The sequence below is a fragment of the Aedes albopictus genome, chromosome 2, assembly GCF_035046485.1.
Source record: "Aedes albopictus strain Foshan chromosome 2, AalbF5, whole genome shotgun sequence".
Classification (NCBI taxonomy): Eukaryota; Metazoa; Arthropoda; class Insecta; order Diptera; family Culicidae; genus Aedes; species Aedes albopictus.
The window spans coordinates 430,012,406-430,030,460 of record NC_085137.1 but is presented as its reverse complement, the minus strand read 5'-3'; the positions used below and the strand labels follow the sequence as shown (position 1 = coordinate 430,030,460).

The 18,055-nt window shown below is 39.7% G+C and overlaps 1 protein-coding gene and 1 long non-coding RNA gene across 7 annotated transcripts in view; one reads left to right on the top strand and one right to left on the bottom strand.

Moving 5' to 3' along the window:
* Positions 1-18,055, top strand: part of LOC109427318 (calcium uniporter protein, mitochondrial) — a 548,952-nt gene that overhangs the window by 129,721 nt on the left and 401,176 nt on the right. For all 6 annotated transcript variants that reach the window (XM_062853636.1, XM_062853635.1, XM_062853634.1 and 3 more), the window contains one exon: positions 13,335-13,488. In XM_062853636.1, the coding sequence (XP_062709620.1) occupies positions 13,335-13,488 (154 nt within the window). The remainder of the gene's footprint in view (positions 1-13,334; positions 13,489-18,055) is intronic.
* On the bottom strand, positions 274-1,145 carry LOC134287364 (uncharacterized). The gene is made up of 3 exons (XR_009997249.1): positions 760-1,145; positions 628-699; positions 274-347 (listed from the first exon to the last, which is right to left on the bottom strand). It is a non-coding gene; the product is annotated as an uncharacterized LOC134287364 (long non-coding RNA).

Below are 18,055 nucleotides of genomic sequence, written 5' to 3'. Positions count from 1 at the left end.
AGGTTTCACCAGGTTTTACGTTAGAAATTCTTTTTTTATGTTTTCAAAAAATAAAAAAGCAAATGGTCTTAGCGATGTCGGTGTTATTTTGACAAGATATTTTTTTAAGATTTCAGCTATAATTTCTATGGACATTGTCTATGAATATGTACACTTCCTTACAGTTTTTTTTTCTATTTGATTTTCTTTCTCTGTCGACGTGCTTAATCGTGCATTCCACTTCTCGGTTGTTTCTTAATAATGCACTATTATTGTTGTAAGATCAAATTCTTCCACAACATCTGTTTCGGTAGGATTCAGGAGAGAAACAAAACACGATCCGATAGCAGCATAGAGCAGATTCAAAGCTGTAATTTGTATTAATATTTAATTAGGGCATTTGTAGGTTAGATATACAGTACGGACCCGATTTTGTCAGCCCCATTTTGCGACGAACTTTTTGCTCTTATTATCTAACGGTCAAATATTGACCAATTAATTTAAGATCATCATCAAACTACTGCCAAAAGGCAGAGCATAGAGGGATAAAAAGTTGGAATATCTGTTTAAATTTTCGAGGGAACCAAAAAATGTGTTCGGGAAAGGGGCTGACAAAATCGGGTCACTTATGTAGTTCATAGGTCTTACATTTTCGTGTTGCTTTTTGTGTTTTTGTCCTCCAAAACTTCTGCACGTTAAATTATTGCATGTAATTTTAATCTAGGTAGTAATAAGTTCAACATTAGCGTATTAAACCCTAGTTTTTAAGTTTTAACTTACTTGATAGAATACGTTAGCTATAATCAATAGACAAACTGCGCTTCGAGTGTAATGTAGGTAATAGATATTTGTAATTCAATTAAGCGTTAGGTATTTCAATGACGCAACTGATTCAAATTACCTAGTTCACGACTGATAAAGACTACGTAATTACAGCTGAACTGATTTCTAAATACACTCGCGATTTCATCAAATTTCAAATACAATTTTTCAATTTGGCCTTACGGGCGCACTTCTTCACGTATCGTTCGATTCTGAATTATGCTCCTAGTGACAGTTCGCCACGCTGTTCGCTGCCTGACGTTTATGCTCAGGCTGACTGACGTTGATGACTTAGGGCGGTACTGAACTCACTCAACTTCGGTGCGAGTATGCTCAGTGGTTCCGCAACAACATCAGAAACACTTTTACTCAAGAAGATTAAAAAATTTTTGTCGTTTTTTGTTATACTTCATTACTAAATTAGCAAAAACAAATGCTCTCACAAGAGGTCCTGAATTATATTACTATACACATAATAATGGAAACTCTCTAAAAAAACTTGAAATACTCTGAAGATGACATAAAAACTATATTCTGGATGATAAAACTATAAATGTGTTGGATTTTTAAAGAAAAAAGTTCGCAGCATCGGTTTTAGTTTTATGAAAGATTATGTTTAGATCGACCACAAAGATTTAGAATATTAGAAAATTCGTAACTCGTAGAAAAATAAAAAAAATGATTACTACTCTTATTATTATGATTAATCCTAATAGGAGGCAATCAGTGAAGTACTAGATTGAAAGTAGTGAGCTGGATTTTTGTATGGTGATATGTTCAATTCTCCATTTCTGCATTGAATTGGTACAAACAGCGTGGGTTATATGATTCCTTGGCTAATTTGATGCTGTTTGAGCAAAAGTTTGGGTAAATTTGTTGTTGTATTATTTATTTCATGCAACTTCAACAACACAGTTACCCAAACTTTTGCTCAAACAGCATAAAATTGGACATGAAATCATATAACCCACGCTGTTTGCTCCATTTCATTGCAGATATGGAGAATTGAACATCTCATCATACAAATATTCAGCTCACTACTTTCAATCTAGTACTTCACTGATTGCCTCCTATTGAAAATACATTACCATCATTACCATAACTGTGGCATTCATGTCTGAGAAATTAAATAAATAAATGTTGCTATTATGTTTTTTTTTAGAAATCGAGGAACACTGCTCAGAAACTACATTTACATTAACTACTGTCATAAATGAGCTCAATAGACTTAAATGTATTTTTTTTCCAAAACTTTTTTTCAGTTCACAACGTTCAAACTCAGGATCATTGTCCATTTCATAGCTTTAAAATATAAATCTCTGAAATGGCTTGCGTGAAGTGCCCTACTAGTGCGCATATGTGTGTGCCTGTGTATTTCGTCCTCCGAGAAAAACGATCCGGACGTTGTTTTGTTTGGATATCTTTTTCAATTTAGTTCCAGGCGTTGTTGTTGGCACAGTTTCGTCAGTGATGATGAATGTGATGAAAAACATAGGCGCCATCCACAAATCACGTAACGCTCTAAGGAAGGAGGGAGTCTGGCCGAGCGTTATGGCCCATACAAAAAATGTAGGGTTTTGATACAAAAAAGCGTTAGGGGGGGGGGGGGGGGGGTGGAGGATGGTCGAGAAATGTCTATTATAGCGTTACGTAATAAATGGATGCTGCCGTAGGAGTTAAATTGTCCCATATCCCTAGTGAAAAAGCGAAACGAGTGATATTTGTATAATGGAGCTCCATTAATCATGACGGGTTGACGGACTACTACAGAGAGGAAAGTTTGTAGAGTTTTTCTGATTGAGCTGATTGTCTGAATAGAAATACGAGCTATTCATGTCACCTAATCACGTATTTCAGTTGACAGGGGAAACAATCGAAACGATTGCCACAAGCACCCCAAAACAACCCTTACAACATTTGTAAGCTTCGATAAGTGCCTCGAACACGCCACCATCTCACGCCACCACCTCTCATTACCAAATCTGACCGAATTTGACCGTTGTAATTATGGAGCAAAATGTACGCCCCATGACCCAGGTACCCTGCTACGATTCGCTTCCATACTACACACAATCAAGTATGTCGCTCCATTCCCGAAGTGGGTCCATATTTAATGGACCGTGCCCGATCGATAGACCAATCACGCGACGACTTTCGCACAATTTTTCTAATGGAAAATGCAATCGCATTTCCATGTGGACACCCTCCTACTATCAGAACTACGCCCTGGAAGTGGAACCGGTTCCATGAGGCAAAGGATTTTTGGGACAACTGTAAGGTTTGTTTGGTTTTGTTGAAAACGTGGGCTTCAAATCTCTTTAATAAAGCTAGTGATTATTATAATATTGTCCGTGACAATTTAAGGCTACCGGCACAGACAAACAGACGTAACTCCTAGAGGAAATTCATCAAAAACTTTTGCCCGGGTCATTTTCATGAGCACACTGCCACCTGTTGGTAGAACCGCGCGCGACACTGTCGGCCATGACGGATTTCGATTTGACGTGTTTCTGACACGCACACTACTACACAAATTGCCTGTAATTTCCGTTTGCATCATTCAGCAACGTGTACACTGGCAAACGTCAAAGCGATCGAACACTAGCACCTCTGGTGGGACGATCGCGCAAATCAAATGCAATTTGAATTGATCGTTAAATGCATGTGCCAAGCCGTTTTGAAGAGTGTTACGTCTGTTTGTCTGTGCTACCGGTATTGTAGTACACATTTTACTGGAATATTTTAATGTTTTGTTTTGCAGATCTGCCATGCACTGTTTGGGCGTCACAAATAAGCTACCATCATCAGTGTAAAAATACATTCACCCATGTTCCTATTACGTTTTGCCAAAACAACGAAAATCCTGCGGCAAGTTGGTCGAAAAGTTCGTGCCCAGATTTATGCAAATGAAATTCTTTACTGGGTCATAACAGACTCGAGCTGAGCTGAATTGCGGTGGTGGTGTAGTCCCGCACGACGACGACCGCAACTAGTACTACCTACCAGTATTGCAGTGTTTCATAACTGAGCTGTGTACAAGAATATTTTTATGCTCCTGAAATTGCCATGTCTGGAATGTTTCGTACTTTGCATACTCCGCGGTCGTCGGTCGGCTGCGGCAGATCGGGTTCGGTTGGTGGGTGGGTCGGGCTCGGGCTACCTCCCGAGACAGATTGCTCCTTCAAAATTCCAAGTGGTACTCATCGTTCTCGTTATGGAAGCACTACTAAAGTTGCGCTCGTTTCGGTAGCACGGGAGAGAGAAACTGACGAAGGAATTTTTGCACCAAGCTTGATGCAGCTCGCCTTAGTGCAAAGCTGAGATGATAGAACTTTGACAAATGATAGAATAGCGCTGCAGGATAACGTGGATGGGATTGAAAACTAGAAGTGATGGACGAGATTCAATCTGGAAGATAACGGTCTGTTGAAGAACACTTCAGAATCAATGTTGTTAAATTGTTAAGAAAGTTCTATCAGTTGCTTTCACGGCTTGGCTTGGTTTCTTACGATTTCCTGTTTTTTGAGAATTCCTCCAGCATTTCCTTCAGATCATGCCTTAAAAGTTTCTTCTGTGAGCTTTCAAGGATCTCTTTCTGAGGCTCCTCAAAGAGTTTCTTAGAGTATTTCTAGGACTCCTTCAGAAGCTCCTTCGGGGACTCCCTCAGGAGTTCCTTCACGAATACCTCCTTAAGTTCTTTCTGGGATTCCTCCATGATTTTCCCAGATTGACCAGAAGTTGCTCCTGAGATTTTTTTGTGATACCTCCAGGAGTTCCTACTGAGATTCCTACAGATTCCTTCAGGGAATGGGATTTCTTTTGAAATGTTTTCAGAAGTACTTAAACCGGGATTCCCAGAAGAAATTCCTGGAGAAATGTCATCTCAGAAGAAACGATTGGAGGAAACCCAGAATGAACATATGGAGGAATTTATACAAACTGCTGGAGATATTCCATAAAACAATTTTGGGAAGTGGAGGAGGCACGCCGGTTTGCGATCCCTAAGATATCCCGGAAGGAGTTCCTAAAAGAACTCTTGAATACGTTCTTGAAGGGATCCCCCAAGATTTTTTTTCTGGACGAATTCTTGGAATTTTTTGAAGAATGCCTGGAAGGAACTTCTTAAGCAATACCGGCGAAAACTTCTGGAGAAAACCTGGAATAAATGCAGGAGAAATTCCTGAAAGGATTCCACAAGGAACTTGTGATGTAATCTTCGGAGGAATCCTAGAATAAAGTATGGGAAAATTTTTTGAATGAATTCTAGAAGGAGTTCCTGAAGTAATTTCGATAAGAGCCAATGAAAATCCCGAATGAAATAATTCGTGAAATTCAATCCCAGACAACTATTAGAGACATCTCAGAATGAACTTCTTAAGAAAACCCTGAAGAAACTCCTTGAGGAATTACAGAAGGAATTGCTTGAGGAATCCAAGAAAAAATCCTGGAAGAATCCCGGAAAAGATTTCTAAAGAAATCTCGGAATTTTCAAAGGAGGAATCTCAGAAGAAATTTCTTCAAAAATCCCAGAAAACTCTTGAAGAAATCCAAAAAGAAAGGAGTGAAGTCCGAAAGAAATCACGATTGAAATTTTCAGAAAGACGAATCTTTGAAGGAACTATCGAATAAATCTCAAAAGCAACTTCTGGTCAATTTTGGAAAATTTTGTCGGAATCCCAAAGGAACTTCAGGATGTATTCGTAAAGGAACTTCTGATGAAATCCAGACTCTAAGAAACTCATTGAGAAAGAACTACTAGAAGAATTCTTTAAACAAAGGAACGAATCCTAGAAGAAACTTCTTGTGGATTCCCAGATTTAATTCCTGGACGAACACCAGAAGAAACTGCTGGAGTAATTTCAGCAGGAACTCCTGGGGGTCCCTCGAAGGAACCTCTGGAGAAATCTTGGAAAGAACTCTTAGATCAATCTCTTAAAGCACTCCTGGCGGAATTCCAGAGGGAGCTCCTGAATGAATCTTAGAAAGAACTCTAGGAGAACTTGTACCAACTTTTCGAACCCTCTAAGCAGAATACCCTCTTCGAATGAGTGTAATCAGTTTTATACCTTTTAATTCCGCCCTATTTTGCTTATCCTTTGACAGATACGCTTATTTCGACTACCACTAGTAATCTTCCTCAGTGTCAGTTATCCACTGAGAGAAATTTGAGGAGAAATTTGAGAAGAAACTTCCGTAGGAAAATCAGAAGGAATTTATGAAGGAATTTTGGAAAAACTTCTGAATGAATGCCTGAAGAAATTCTTGGAGGATTATAACTCTGCAGCAGGTGAATTCGCTGGTATTATTGTTGACTAACTGGAGTTCACCCAGAAACCCATGGCTGTAGTATAAAAAAAAATAAAACAAACGGCATTTTTGAAGTAATGGAGACGCATGGTCATTCCCTACGTATATAAGCACAAAACTTGAAAAAAAAATGCAGCTAAAAAATGACAAACATTTCTTGATATGTTATTAAAAAATAGTTAAACTTTTGTTAAAAAATATAAAAAAGTATAGTTGTATAATGGTATAATAAATGAATTTTAGATTCCATTATTTTTTCATGGAATGGCTGATATTTCTTCAAAACATGATACATACCGTGTCGGACAAAACAATAAGACCACTGGTCCTATTTCATAAGTTGGACGATATGGCACTCGGGTTCTAGTAAACCGATGTGGCTAAAATGTTGGCAGGCGACATTGAATTACGTGAATTTTAATTTGTATCGAATTGGTTAAGTTTTATTCACTACTTCAAAAGTTACAGGTACACTATGTGACAAAACAATAACACCAGATTTTTATGATGGTTATTTATGGTCATTTCAATAAAAGTGTAATCAATTAAAAAGCAAAATTCACGTGACTTCATGGCTACTGTTACAGTTTCAGCCAAATCGGTTCACTAGAAACCGAGCATCACATGGCCATACTAGGCCATTTTGTATGAAAAATGGCTGGTGGTCTTATTGTTTTGTCCGCCGCTGTTCATGGTGAGCCATACATGTCAATCAATTTTTCTTTGGAAATCTGTTGAGAAACTTCAACGGTAATTCCCCGGAAAGTTTGCGATTCCTTAGCAAATTTTTTCTGCGATTTTTTTTTCGATTTCATTTATTTATGGCTCAATTGCGTGTATCATTTTACGGAGCCGAGACTAATTATTTACATATTATTACATACATTTTTTTTTTGCTTTCTTAGGTACTCAAGGTTAGAACTGGGAGGAGGCCAGGGTACTTGTGACTGCTCGAGGTTAGCGGGTCACAAAATTTCAAGGCAAGGCATGGTGAGGATAAGGTTTCAGGGTTCTCTGTAACACATGCGGGACGTATTTTCTGCAATGTTATTTGTATTTCCCTAGAACTTGTATTTATATTCACTGCTTCCGACAACTGCTTCCGATTCTCAACCACTTAACCTATTTTACAGCTCTTTTGTCCACTAGGGCACTACGTGAGCGATTCCAATTGGCGGCTGCACTTACACTTTGTACAGCGCCTAAATGTATTCTATTGTTTTCTTATTCTACTATATCGAACTGGTTTGCCTTTGTGCTGCTTTCACTTTTCTTCCCTGTCCTTGGTAGAATGATGAGCACGATGATGAAATGATGTGTGGATGTTGTTTCTTTTCCAGTCCGATTGGGTTTCCGTTCGCCGATATTCAATTATCCGGGTCCGTTTGAGCTATGAGAGCTCAGAAGAGGGTCAAATGCCAGCCGCTCTCGGGGGGGGGGGGGGGGGGGGGGGGAAGAGTAACTGACGAAGTGCCGGGGCTGGGATCGAACCCATGACCATCCGCTTATGAAGCGAACGTGTAGCCACTGCGCCACGGGCCCCGGCCTAGAAAAGCATAAATATACGGATAGCAATCAATGGTTCCGCTCGTGGTCGCATGATTGCGTTTGTCCATCTTCGAAAAATTGACCCCGGAACCACCGGAACCGATTCCCGGGAAATCCGAATATCGGTTTTAAAATGGCCAACAGTGTTTCAGATAACGCAATATTATCCCAGAATGATGTATTTTGAAAATCACGATGTTTGAGATGCCGCATGACGGTATTGAACCATTTTCATAACTTGGCCCCGGAACTGGATTCCGGAAAATCTGTATACCGATTCCATAATGGCCAAATGTATCCTAAGTGGCCAATCATTATGATAAAATGCCATAATTTTCAAAATCATGAAGTTTGATATGTCGCATGATGGTGTTTGTTTATTTTCGAAAATTGGACCCCGGAACCACCGAAATCGATTCCCGGGAAATCCGAATACCGGTTCCAAAATGGCCAACAGTATTTCAGACAACGCCAAAACAGCACAGAATGATGCATCTTCAAAAACCACGAAGTTTGAGGTGTCGCATGATGGTATTGAATCATATTCAAAAATTGACCCCGGAACCGGTTCCTCGGAACATTCGTAAAACGGGTTCCAAGGCACGTAGTGACCGGGATGGGCTTCTAGACAATTTTTGCTATCATTCCAGTGCACTGAACGGCTCTCATATCGAAAATTTACTTTTTCCAAAATGGCCAAATCGAATGACCCATTTTGATTCCGGAATAACTCCGGAACCATGTGGCCATTCCAACAATCCCTAGCAAATCCTTAAATTAGAAGAATAAAATGTTGAAAAACAAAAAAGTTATAACGAAAAGTGTATGTTTTCGCACTCTCGTTAGGGGGGGGGGGTGTTAACTGAAGGGCTTAGGAAACTTTTAGATAAAAAAAAACCTACAAGAGTCTCTTGACAATTTTGTAAAGAAATTTCTGGAGAAAAGCCTAGGTACTCCTGCACGAATATACGGAGGAATACATGATAAACTACTAGAGGATTTTCTATATAAATTTCCAAAAAAAAAATCATGGTAAATTCTCTAAATATTGTGATAGAATATCTGGGGGAATTTCTGCAGGAATCATCGAAGGAATCTCGCGAATTCCGATTGAGCTGCTGTAGAAGAGTTCTAGCTTGTACTTGTAAAACATTTCCTGCAAGAATCTTTTTGTTATTTTTTGAAAAGCTGCTAAAGAATTCCGGGAAAATCCGTGGAGTAATTCCATAGGCAAGAACACTTAATTAAATGTACCAGGAGAAGAGTTTTGAAGAAGTTCTTGCTTAAATCATTCAATGGATTCCTGCAAGAATCTTCTTTCTGTAAAAACTCCACACAAATTTTGATCAATCCTGAACGACCCCCAGAAGTTTTTCTAGCAGTATTTCTAGAGATGGATTATGGAGAAAACTTCAAAATAATTTATTATTCTTAGGCAATTTCTGGATGAATGTCCCTTTATAAAAAATCCAGAAAAATATCTTGAAAAAATAATTTAAATATAAATGTCTTTAAAAAAATCTGAACAAAATAAATTCCTGCAGGAACTACTGAAGGAATCTCCGAACTTCGATTGAACCGTGACAGAAATCTCTGCATGAATTTCTGAAGTTATTCAATGGACTCCTGCAAAAATCTGCTTTTTGCAAAAACTTCAGACAAATTTTGATAAATCCTGAAAGAATCCCAGAAGTTTTTCGGACAGTATCCCTGAAGAAAATCATAGAGAACTGGGTTCAATCACTGACCAGTCCTTTTCTTCTAAATTTATATCTTTCTAAATATTTTACATATTATGAATATTATAAAATTGGCCAGAAGTTTTATGGAGCAGAAAAAAAAACTAATATTTTGCGCAGGTATGGATCGGTATCTTCACAAATTTAAGTTCTCTTAAAAAACATTTTTAGCGTAATTTTTATCAACGTCTAACTAAGTTTTCTCTTCTTACTATTCGCAAAGAAATTCCGTGGAAAACGTTTTTGAGCTCTTATGTTATGTGTTTTCCTTTATTTTTTTATGGACGCAATGATATATGCAATTTGGTGAGGTTGTTCCATGTAACTATTTTTAAAATCAAGCAGTAACAACTGTTTCAGTTTACTTTCTTTTTTATTAAAAAATGAGATACCAACAAGTTCCGTGGTTCAGCGAAATTCATATAAATGTATTGAATTAAAAGAAGGAAGTATGCATCACATCACTAATCAATGGAAATTTAGACCAGTAGTGGCTCTTTTCCCTTCTCAGAGTGGCAGAAGCCATTCAACTTGCCATGCATCCAGGAATTCGTCCAAATATTCCTCCAGATATTTCATTCTGGGATTCCACATGAAATGTTTTCAAGGATTTTTCTAAAAATTGCTCTTGGGATTTCTCCAGGAATTCTTACTGAGATTGCTTAAAGAATCCTTGTTGATATTTCGGCGAAAACTCCTGTTGGGCTTGCTATAGGTACTACAGTCGGCCTTTCTCAAACAATTTCTCAAGAAATTTCTAAGACGAGCTTTATGGTCTAGTGGCTACCGCTTCTGATTCGTATGCAGAAGGTCATGGGTTCAATCCCTGGCCCGGGCGTTATGATACTGCGCCCCCTGGCCCGTCCCTTTCATCCTACTTTGTATCTTTCTATCCACTTTCTCTCTCTATCTCTCTCTCTCTATCTCTCTTCTCTACATATACAACTCTTGTATATTCATATGTTCATAGCCATCGCTAGAACCAGAAACGAATTGCAAAAATTCGTTTCACTTCCTTTCAACTTCCACAGCACAGTGTATATAACGCCTACAAGTTATGTAACCAAAGCGAACTGTGCCGCTTGTCCTTCATAATAATCACCACACAATCTATGTATCACCTTACGAACACTATAAATTTCCCCTATCCATGGATCGCATCACCGACCCAACGGTGACTCCCAGATCTCCCATTCTTTCCAACTAACACACGGGTTCCCAACCGGTGGTCCGCGGCCCCATGGGGGGCCGTGAAGCCAGTCCAGGGGGGCCGCGTTGTTACCAAAACAAATGTTGAATTTTCATTCTGTTTTGTGCAAATCATACAAATTTTCAATTTTGTCTACCTTTGGGGGTAGAAAAGCCACAATTTGAGGAACACATTATTAATATAAAACGCCTTCAAAAGAAAAAAAAATTCGGACGCGCCGCTATTTTTCAGCTACGACTCAAATTGAATGTACATGACATCATTGTTTACGAAATGGGAGTGTCGAATAAAAAAACGTATCATTGATCGTAGAAAAACCCCACCCACAGATGTTTTGACAATTCAAAGGGGGTCGCCACCTCAAAAAGGTTGGGAACCCTTGATCTAACATATACCCCAGTCCGTGCTGGTTGTGGGGATGCAGAGGTGATCTCGGTCTTTAGTAGCAACAACCAGCACACTCTAACATTCCTTTCCCTTCCCAACTGACTATAAGGACGTGGCCGGCGCCGTTATTGATCAAAAATGTATTAGCTGCTAAAATTGTACTTTGAGAATAAGTGGAGTGTCCCAGCCCTTATTCATTTGGATCTCAGTGCAATTGATACCAGCTCAGATCAATCACGGAGGAGCAACCATTGACATGTATAGTCAGATTTGATCGTTCGTTGATCGTTGATCAATTTCTCAAGAAATTTCAAGAATTCCTCCAGAAATCTTTCAAGTGATTTCTTTATCAAATCGATCAGGGATTTATTTTGGACATCCTCCAGGAATTTACATTGAATTTATCGTTCTTTTCTGGCTATCCAGTCGGCCAGTATGTTTGAAATAGACGTATTTAATAACTTGAAATATTCGAAGGCAAAATACGTTCAATTGACAAATTTTGAGATAAATTTGTGAATAAAAGTTATCACTTGTTTGGGTGCGATTTGAACCTACGACTCCCTATCAACTGGTCCGGCGCTTTATCCAACTAAGCCTCAGAAACTGTTTTCCATTTCCCTTAAGACTGCAAAGCCAAACCGTAACATATAATCTTAATGTATAATGTTAATATAACTAATTGTATCTCTATTATGGTGAATTAACCCATTAATTCAACAGTACACTTTTTAAACTATGAATTGTAATGTATTTACCCACATTTGCGTAAAATGTACTCAAATTATAGTAAAATTTACCCATATTTTCAAATAAATAGGCCAACTGATCTTAGCGTGCAAGCAATTCTGCAAAAGTTGCAACAGAAATTCCTCCTGGACTCACCAGAAGCCCAGTAATTCCTCTAGGGATTTATGCTGGGATTACATCACGAAATTTACACGAACTCTTCTAGAGATCCCATCACATAAATTCACCAGGATTAATTCAAGGAATTCATCTAGGACTTTCAGTCATAGAAGAGCGTTGACTATGTTAAGTCATTGCTTACGTTTAGATCCTGTGGTTGATATTAATTAGATCCGTCAGGGTTCAATATTAATCAACTTGTAAATATCTTGTTCAACACAGTAACTCCAATCCGGCAAACAAAAACAGAAGTGATTCCAAAGTACCAAGTATTGCGAATCGATCAGTATAGCGACAAGTGTGTTTCCCAATCCTAATGAAATCGATATTCCGCCGTTTGATCAACACGAATTTGAAAAGTTGATTAAAAATGGCAACGCATTTCTGTGACTGAACGCCGAAAAAATAACAAGCATCTAGAGATCCTCTTAGAGTTTTCAAGGGCTTTCTCTATGGATTGCTACAGAGATTCTTTCACGAATTCTTCCAAGAAATCCTTCAGGAATTTGTTGAGAGATTTATACAGGGACTCCTGTAGGAATTTCTTTAAAGATTTTACCAGAAATCTTTCTTATGGTTCCTCCAAGAATTGCCGAGATTTTTCCAAGAAATTTTGGTGGGATCCCGCAAGCAATTCTTGCTGTGAGGGACTTCTGTAGAAATTCCTTATAGGATTACTCCATAAGTTCCTAATGTGATTACTTTAGGAATTCTTTATTCTTCCTTTCTGTGATTACATCAGGTATTCTTATATGAATGGAAATCTTCAGGGATTCGATCAGAACCTCCTAGGATTCCTGCAGAAAATCATCCTGTTGGTTTCCACGGATTCCTCTAAGAATTCCTTCCAGGAATTCCTCAAGCAACTCCTGATGAGGTTTCTATTAATTGCTTTAAGGAATTTCCCAGGTGGATTCCTCTAAGGATTCCTCCACAAATATATCCAGGCATTGATCTAGAAACTCATCCAGAGGTTTTTTTTTTCTGGTGTTCTGTTCCTGTTGAAAATTTAAAAAAATATCACTTCAAGCTATTCATGTTGACAAAAATACAATCATATTTATCACACGATGTAACAGAAACCACCATCTGGCGTCACCGCAGATTGAGTTTCGCCATATTTTTACTCTCCTGTTCTCAGATTCATATCTGCCTCCCACATATAGGTACTCCCATCAGAATTCACCTACGACCCAACAACAGCAAACAAAACATGACCCTGGCGCGCGCGGCGCCGGCGACAACGGCACACATGGGACCCATAATTAAATGGGATTTTTACATCATCAATTTTTCACCGCCAAATGGTTCCGATTTCGCTACCACTACCGGCATCGAATTCAAAAAACAAAAAAAAAAGTCTGGCTGTTTTCCAATAAATAAATATCTGATTCCTTGTTGTCTGTTGTTTTTCCCCCGGTTCTCTCTTTCAGGATCCCTGGCAGCATCGAATAGCAACGACGACGAGAGGATATTGTTCCAGTAGCAGCAGCAGTTCGACTCACCCGCAGAATGTCAGCAGCAGCAGTAGTAGTCCTAGTACTAGTAGCAGCAGCAGCAGCAGTAGTAGCAGTAGTTTCAATGAAGGTAGGATGATAAATGAGAACAGCAGATCGTTGCTGAATGTGATGAGAATGGCTCTGTGGGACTCCAGCCGGGGATGCACTTTGGGTTCACCGTGGGTCTGTCTGTAACGCGGATTTCGATAAACTGTGAATCGTGGTAATTGCTCGGAAGTGCTCAATGAAATCTGGTTGGTGGTGCAGATTTTTCTGTATGCTGGTCATTAATTATCCCGGCTGGGGGTCCATTGCGATGGCGGTAAATGGGTCAAAGTGCTTCATTGAATGCATTTATTGAATTCAAAGGGAATGTGGGTTGTGGGCTGTACCTTGCACCTTGCACCAGTTACGATTACTACTCAGTTGAAAAGATTCCGATAGGAGGCAGTGAAAAATAGTTACAACTGGTAGCTGAAATCGGTTTACTGGAAAATTATAATCCGATTGGAAGGAATTAAACAGAGGGACATTGCATACAATGGAAATGTACATGTCGTTAAATGCTTTTCTCCTTTTTCGCAATTGTTTGTTTCAATTTTTGCGTCAGAGAATGTTTGCAGATTTTACTTTATCGACGACGAAATTATTTATTGTGGTCTGAATCATGAAAGGCAGAAGTGTGTCCCATCTACAAAAAGGCGACAAGGTGGATTGCGGCAACTATCCCACGATCACACTACTGAGCGCTGCCCACTAGATTTTATGCCGACGTCTATCACCGATTGCTAGAGAGTTCGTGGGGCAATATCAGGCGGGATTCATGGGTGAACGCGCTACAACGGATCAGATGTTCGCCATCCGCCAGGTGTTGCAGAAATGCTGCGAATACAACGTGCCCAATTAAGACTTTCTTATCGATTTCAAATTAGCGGGGGTTTTAGAGGCGTTTCAGGATGTTTCTAGAGGTTTCAGCATGGTTTTAGAGGGATTCAGAGACGCTTCAAAGCTTTTAGAGACAACAAAATACCTTAGTAGATCCGACGACCTATACTCAATGGTGTTCTTGGAGATCCTCCTCATAGTTGTATGGATCATAGAACTTACCACTTGATAGAACATAGATACCTGAGCCTGTGTTAAAATAATCTTCATTCATAATTTTTGTCGCAGATTCGATGACCTTTACTCAAGGAATTTTTTGGAGACCCTTAAATAATCATTGAACTCATCATTTGATAGATCAGATCTATCTGAGGCTGTGTGAGTATGAGCTTGAGTCATATGTAGATCCGATGACCTATACTCAAGGAAGCCTTTGAGATCCTCAAATTGGCAATGAACTCACAACTGGACAACACATAGCTACATGAGCCTGAGTAAACATGAATTCCATTCATAATGCTCCGTTAGATCACATATTACACTTGTAGATCAGATGGCCTAAACTCCAGAGAGTTCTCAGATGCTACTATTTAATCATAGAATTTAAGACTTGCAATTTAAAACTTGCCAGAGGTGGTGTGAGTATGAACCTTATTCATAATCCTACTACAATACAACTAGTAGCTTTCGCGGATTCGATGATCTTGACTCAAAGGAGACCTTGAAAAAATCATTGACCTCAACACTTGATGATCTATCTGAGGCTGCGTGAGTATGAACCTCAGACATAAAGCATTTAGAGACAACCAACTACGTTGGTAGATCCGATGATCTACACTCAAGGGAGTTCTTGGAGATCCTCAAACAGAAAATAAATTCATCACTTGACAGCACATTATTGCATATGGCTGTGCAAGCATGAATTTTATTCATAAATCTTCAATAGATCACTGATTACGCTAGTAGAACGGAACGAAAACGGAAACGTGCCCTAAATTCTGCTTTTAACCCGTAAACCACTTTTATCACTAATTTTAAGAACTCCAACTGCTCTGAACATAATCAAATTCCATTTAGGTAACGTTACCTTTATATAGGGCCCTTAATAATTTTAAGTAAATGGATTCTACCTAAATGGAGGTTTGAGTGTATCAAATTTTGTTCTAGATTGCAGTTTTTTAACCTTAGAGCAGTCGCGTCTTCGACTAATTTCAACGACGCCACGCTCTAGCCTTCAGGAGCCCCATGAAACTCTGCAACTCCCCTAGAAACCTCCTAAAATCCCGTGAGAGCCCCTAAATTCCCTGATACCCTCTGAAACACCACCGAAACGTCTCTCAATACTCCCAAAAATTTCCTAGGTCACCGTAAAATACCCCTGGAAACCACTTCAGACCCCCGGAGACCTCCTGAAATGCCCTGAAACTCCTTTCGAAACCTTCAGAAATCCTCTTAAAGCCTTTGAAATCTCCTGGGGCTCCCTAAAACGCCTCTTAAGTACTATAGCGCCCCTATGCCCCCTTGAAATCCCATGAAGCCCTTGAAACACCCCTAGATATCTCCTGAAATCTCGTGAGAAACCCCAAATACCCTCTGAAACACCTCTGGAAATCTCCTAAAATCTTCTAGGACACCGTGAAACTCCCCTGGAAACCCCTTTAGACCTCTAGAAATTCAGGTACATTTCTAGAGGTCTAAAGGGGTTTCCAGGGGAGTTTCACGCCTTGAAACTCCTCGAAAGCTTCTCTAAGGGCTTCTGAAATCTCCAGGGACTCCCTGGAATTCCCCTTAATTATCCGGAAGCTCATTGTAGTGCCCCTAAACCCCCTGGAAATGCCCCTGAGAGCCCTGCAACCCCCAAAACGCTCTGAAAATCTCTAAAACGCTCTAGGAAATCTTCTAATACAGTGTAAAGCCTAAGTTAATTTAGTTTTTCGTGAGAATAAAACAAAAATTATAAAACCCTAAAACTCCCAAGGATATCCTAAAACACTCTGGAAACCCCCTGACACCCATGGAAGTCCAGGAGACCTCCTGAAATGCGACATTCACAAGACGCGACACGCGAGACAAGACATAACACTTATCGTTCTTACAATCGTTAAAGGGTAAGGTAAGGTAATTTTACCTTTGTTGTCGACCGGCTTCGGGTGCGATGTTACCCATCCTCGGGACAATGTTCGACTCAACTCCTGAAATGTCCCTGAAATACTGTGAAACTCTCCTCGGCACATCCAGAATTTCTCCGAAAGCCCCTGAAGTCTTCCGGATGCCCCTAATGCCCCGGGAAGCCCCCTGAAATGCCTTAAACCCTTGTAAACCACCGAGATCTCCAGAAAAACACCTGGAAAATCATAAAATGTTCAGGAACGCCCTTGAAATGCACTGATACCTCCTGGAACACGCTTGGAAAGCCCTTTGAGACATACAGAAACACTCCTGCAACTCCCTGAAACCTTGTGGAATACACTTCTGAAGCCACCCAAAACTCTGTGGAACTGTACTGAAACCCCCTGCGACCTCCCGAACCTTCTTGCCCCTGAAATCACCTGAAACCCCTTAAATCGTCCCTGAAACTCCTTTGAATGCTCTGTAACTCCATAAGACCATCCGAAACACCTCTGAAAAGTGTTTTGAAACACCCTGTCATCTCCTGATATGCTTTTGAAAGCCCCTGGAACACCTCTGAAAATCCCATGAAACTCCTTGAACATAAACATCACAGGAACATAACCGTCCAAGAGTACAAATCTGAAGAACCAAATGAAGGTTTGCGCTGAAACGTTGATCGATTGATCACCGCCATCGGGTAACCAATCGATCAACTTTTCACCACAATTGGTTCCTTATATTTGTGTTCTTGAAAATTCGTGGTGTGGCTTCGTCAAAGTTTTGGAAACATAATGATGCGATAATCATTTCTTACTAGGAGCTGTGATAATGGCAATAAACCTTATAGCATTTCTATGACATTTTCCAACCCTGCCTCAGAAACCTCTAGAAACACCTCTTGAACCTCCTGGAATGTCCCTGAAACCCTCTAAGACCCCCTAGTATCTTGAAACGCTCCTACATCTCTGCTGAAACCACCAGAACCCCTAGAAATGCCCCTGAGGACCCACTGGAATGCCCGAGATATATTCTTGAAACACCCTGAATCTACCTGAGCCTCCTTGAAAACTCATTGGAATGGTCTGAGACTTCTTGAGATGCCCGTGAATCCTTCTAAGAGCTCCAGAAACGCCTCTAAAAAATCGTGAAACCCCTTGAAACTTCTGAAACCCAAACCCTTTTTCAAATTCCCTCATTGAACCCCCAGGCACTGAATTCTCTTAGGACTTCTTTTTCAGTAACATGAAACCCCTGAAGCCCCTAAAACTGATTTCAAACTTCCTTAAAACGAAGTCTACTGGAACTCCTCTTGGAAATCTCTTGGAACGATCCTTTTAGTCTCATGAAACAGCTGAAACCCCTTTGGATAAAGTTCCAGAAAGATTCAGATTTCTTCAGATATTCCTCTGAACAATTCTCAAAAAAAATCCTCTTCGAACTCTTCTACTTCTTCTTCAGTTCCCTCAGCCTACAGGCATTTTCAAAGGATTGCTTCGGAAATTCCACTTTGGATTCCTTTAGATATTTATCATATTATTCCTTCAGATATTTTTTCAGTGATTCTTGAAAATTCCTTCAAGAATTGCTTTCAGGTATTTGTCCAGGAATTCCTGAAGAAATAGCTCCAGAAATTCTTCCGGAAATACTTTCAAAAGTTC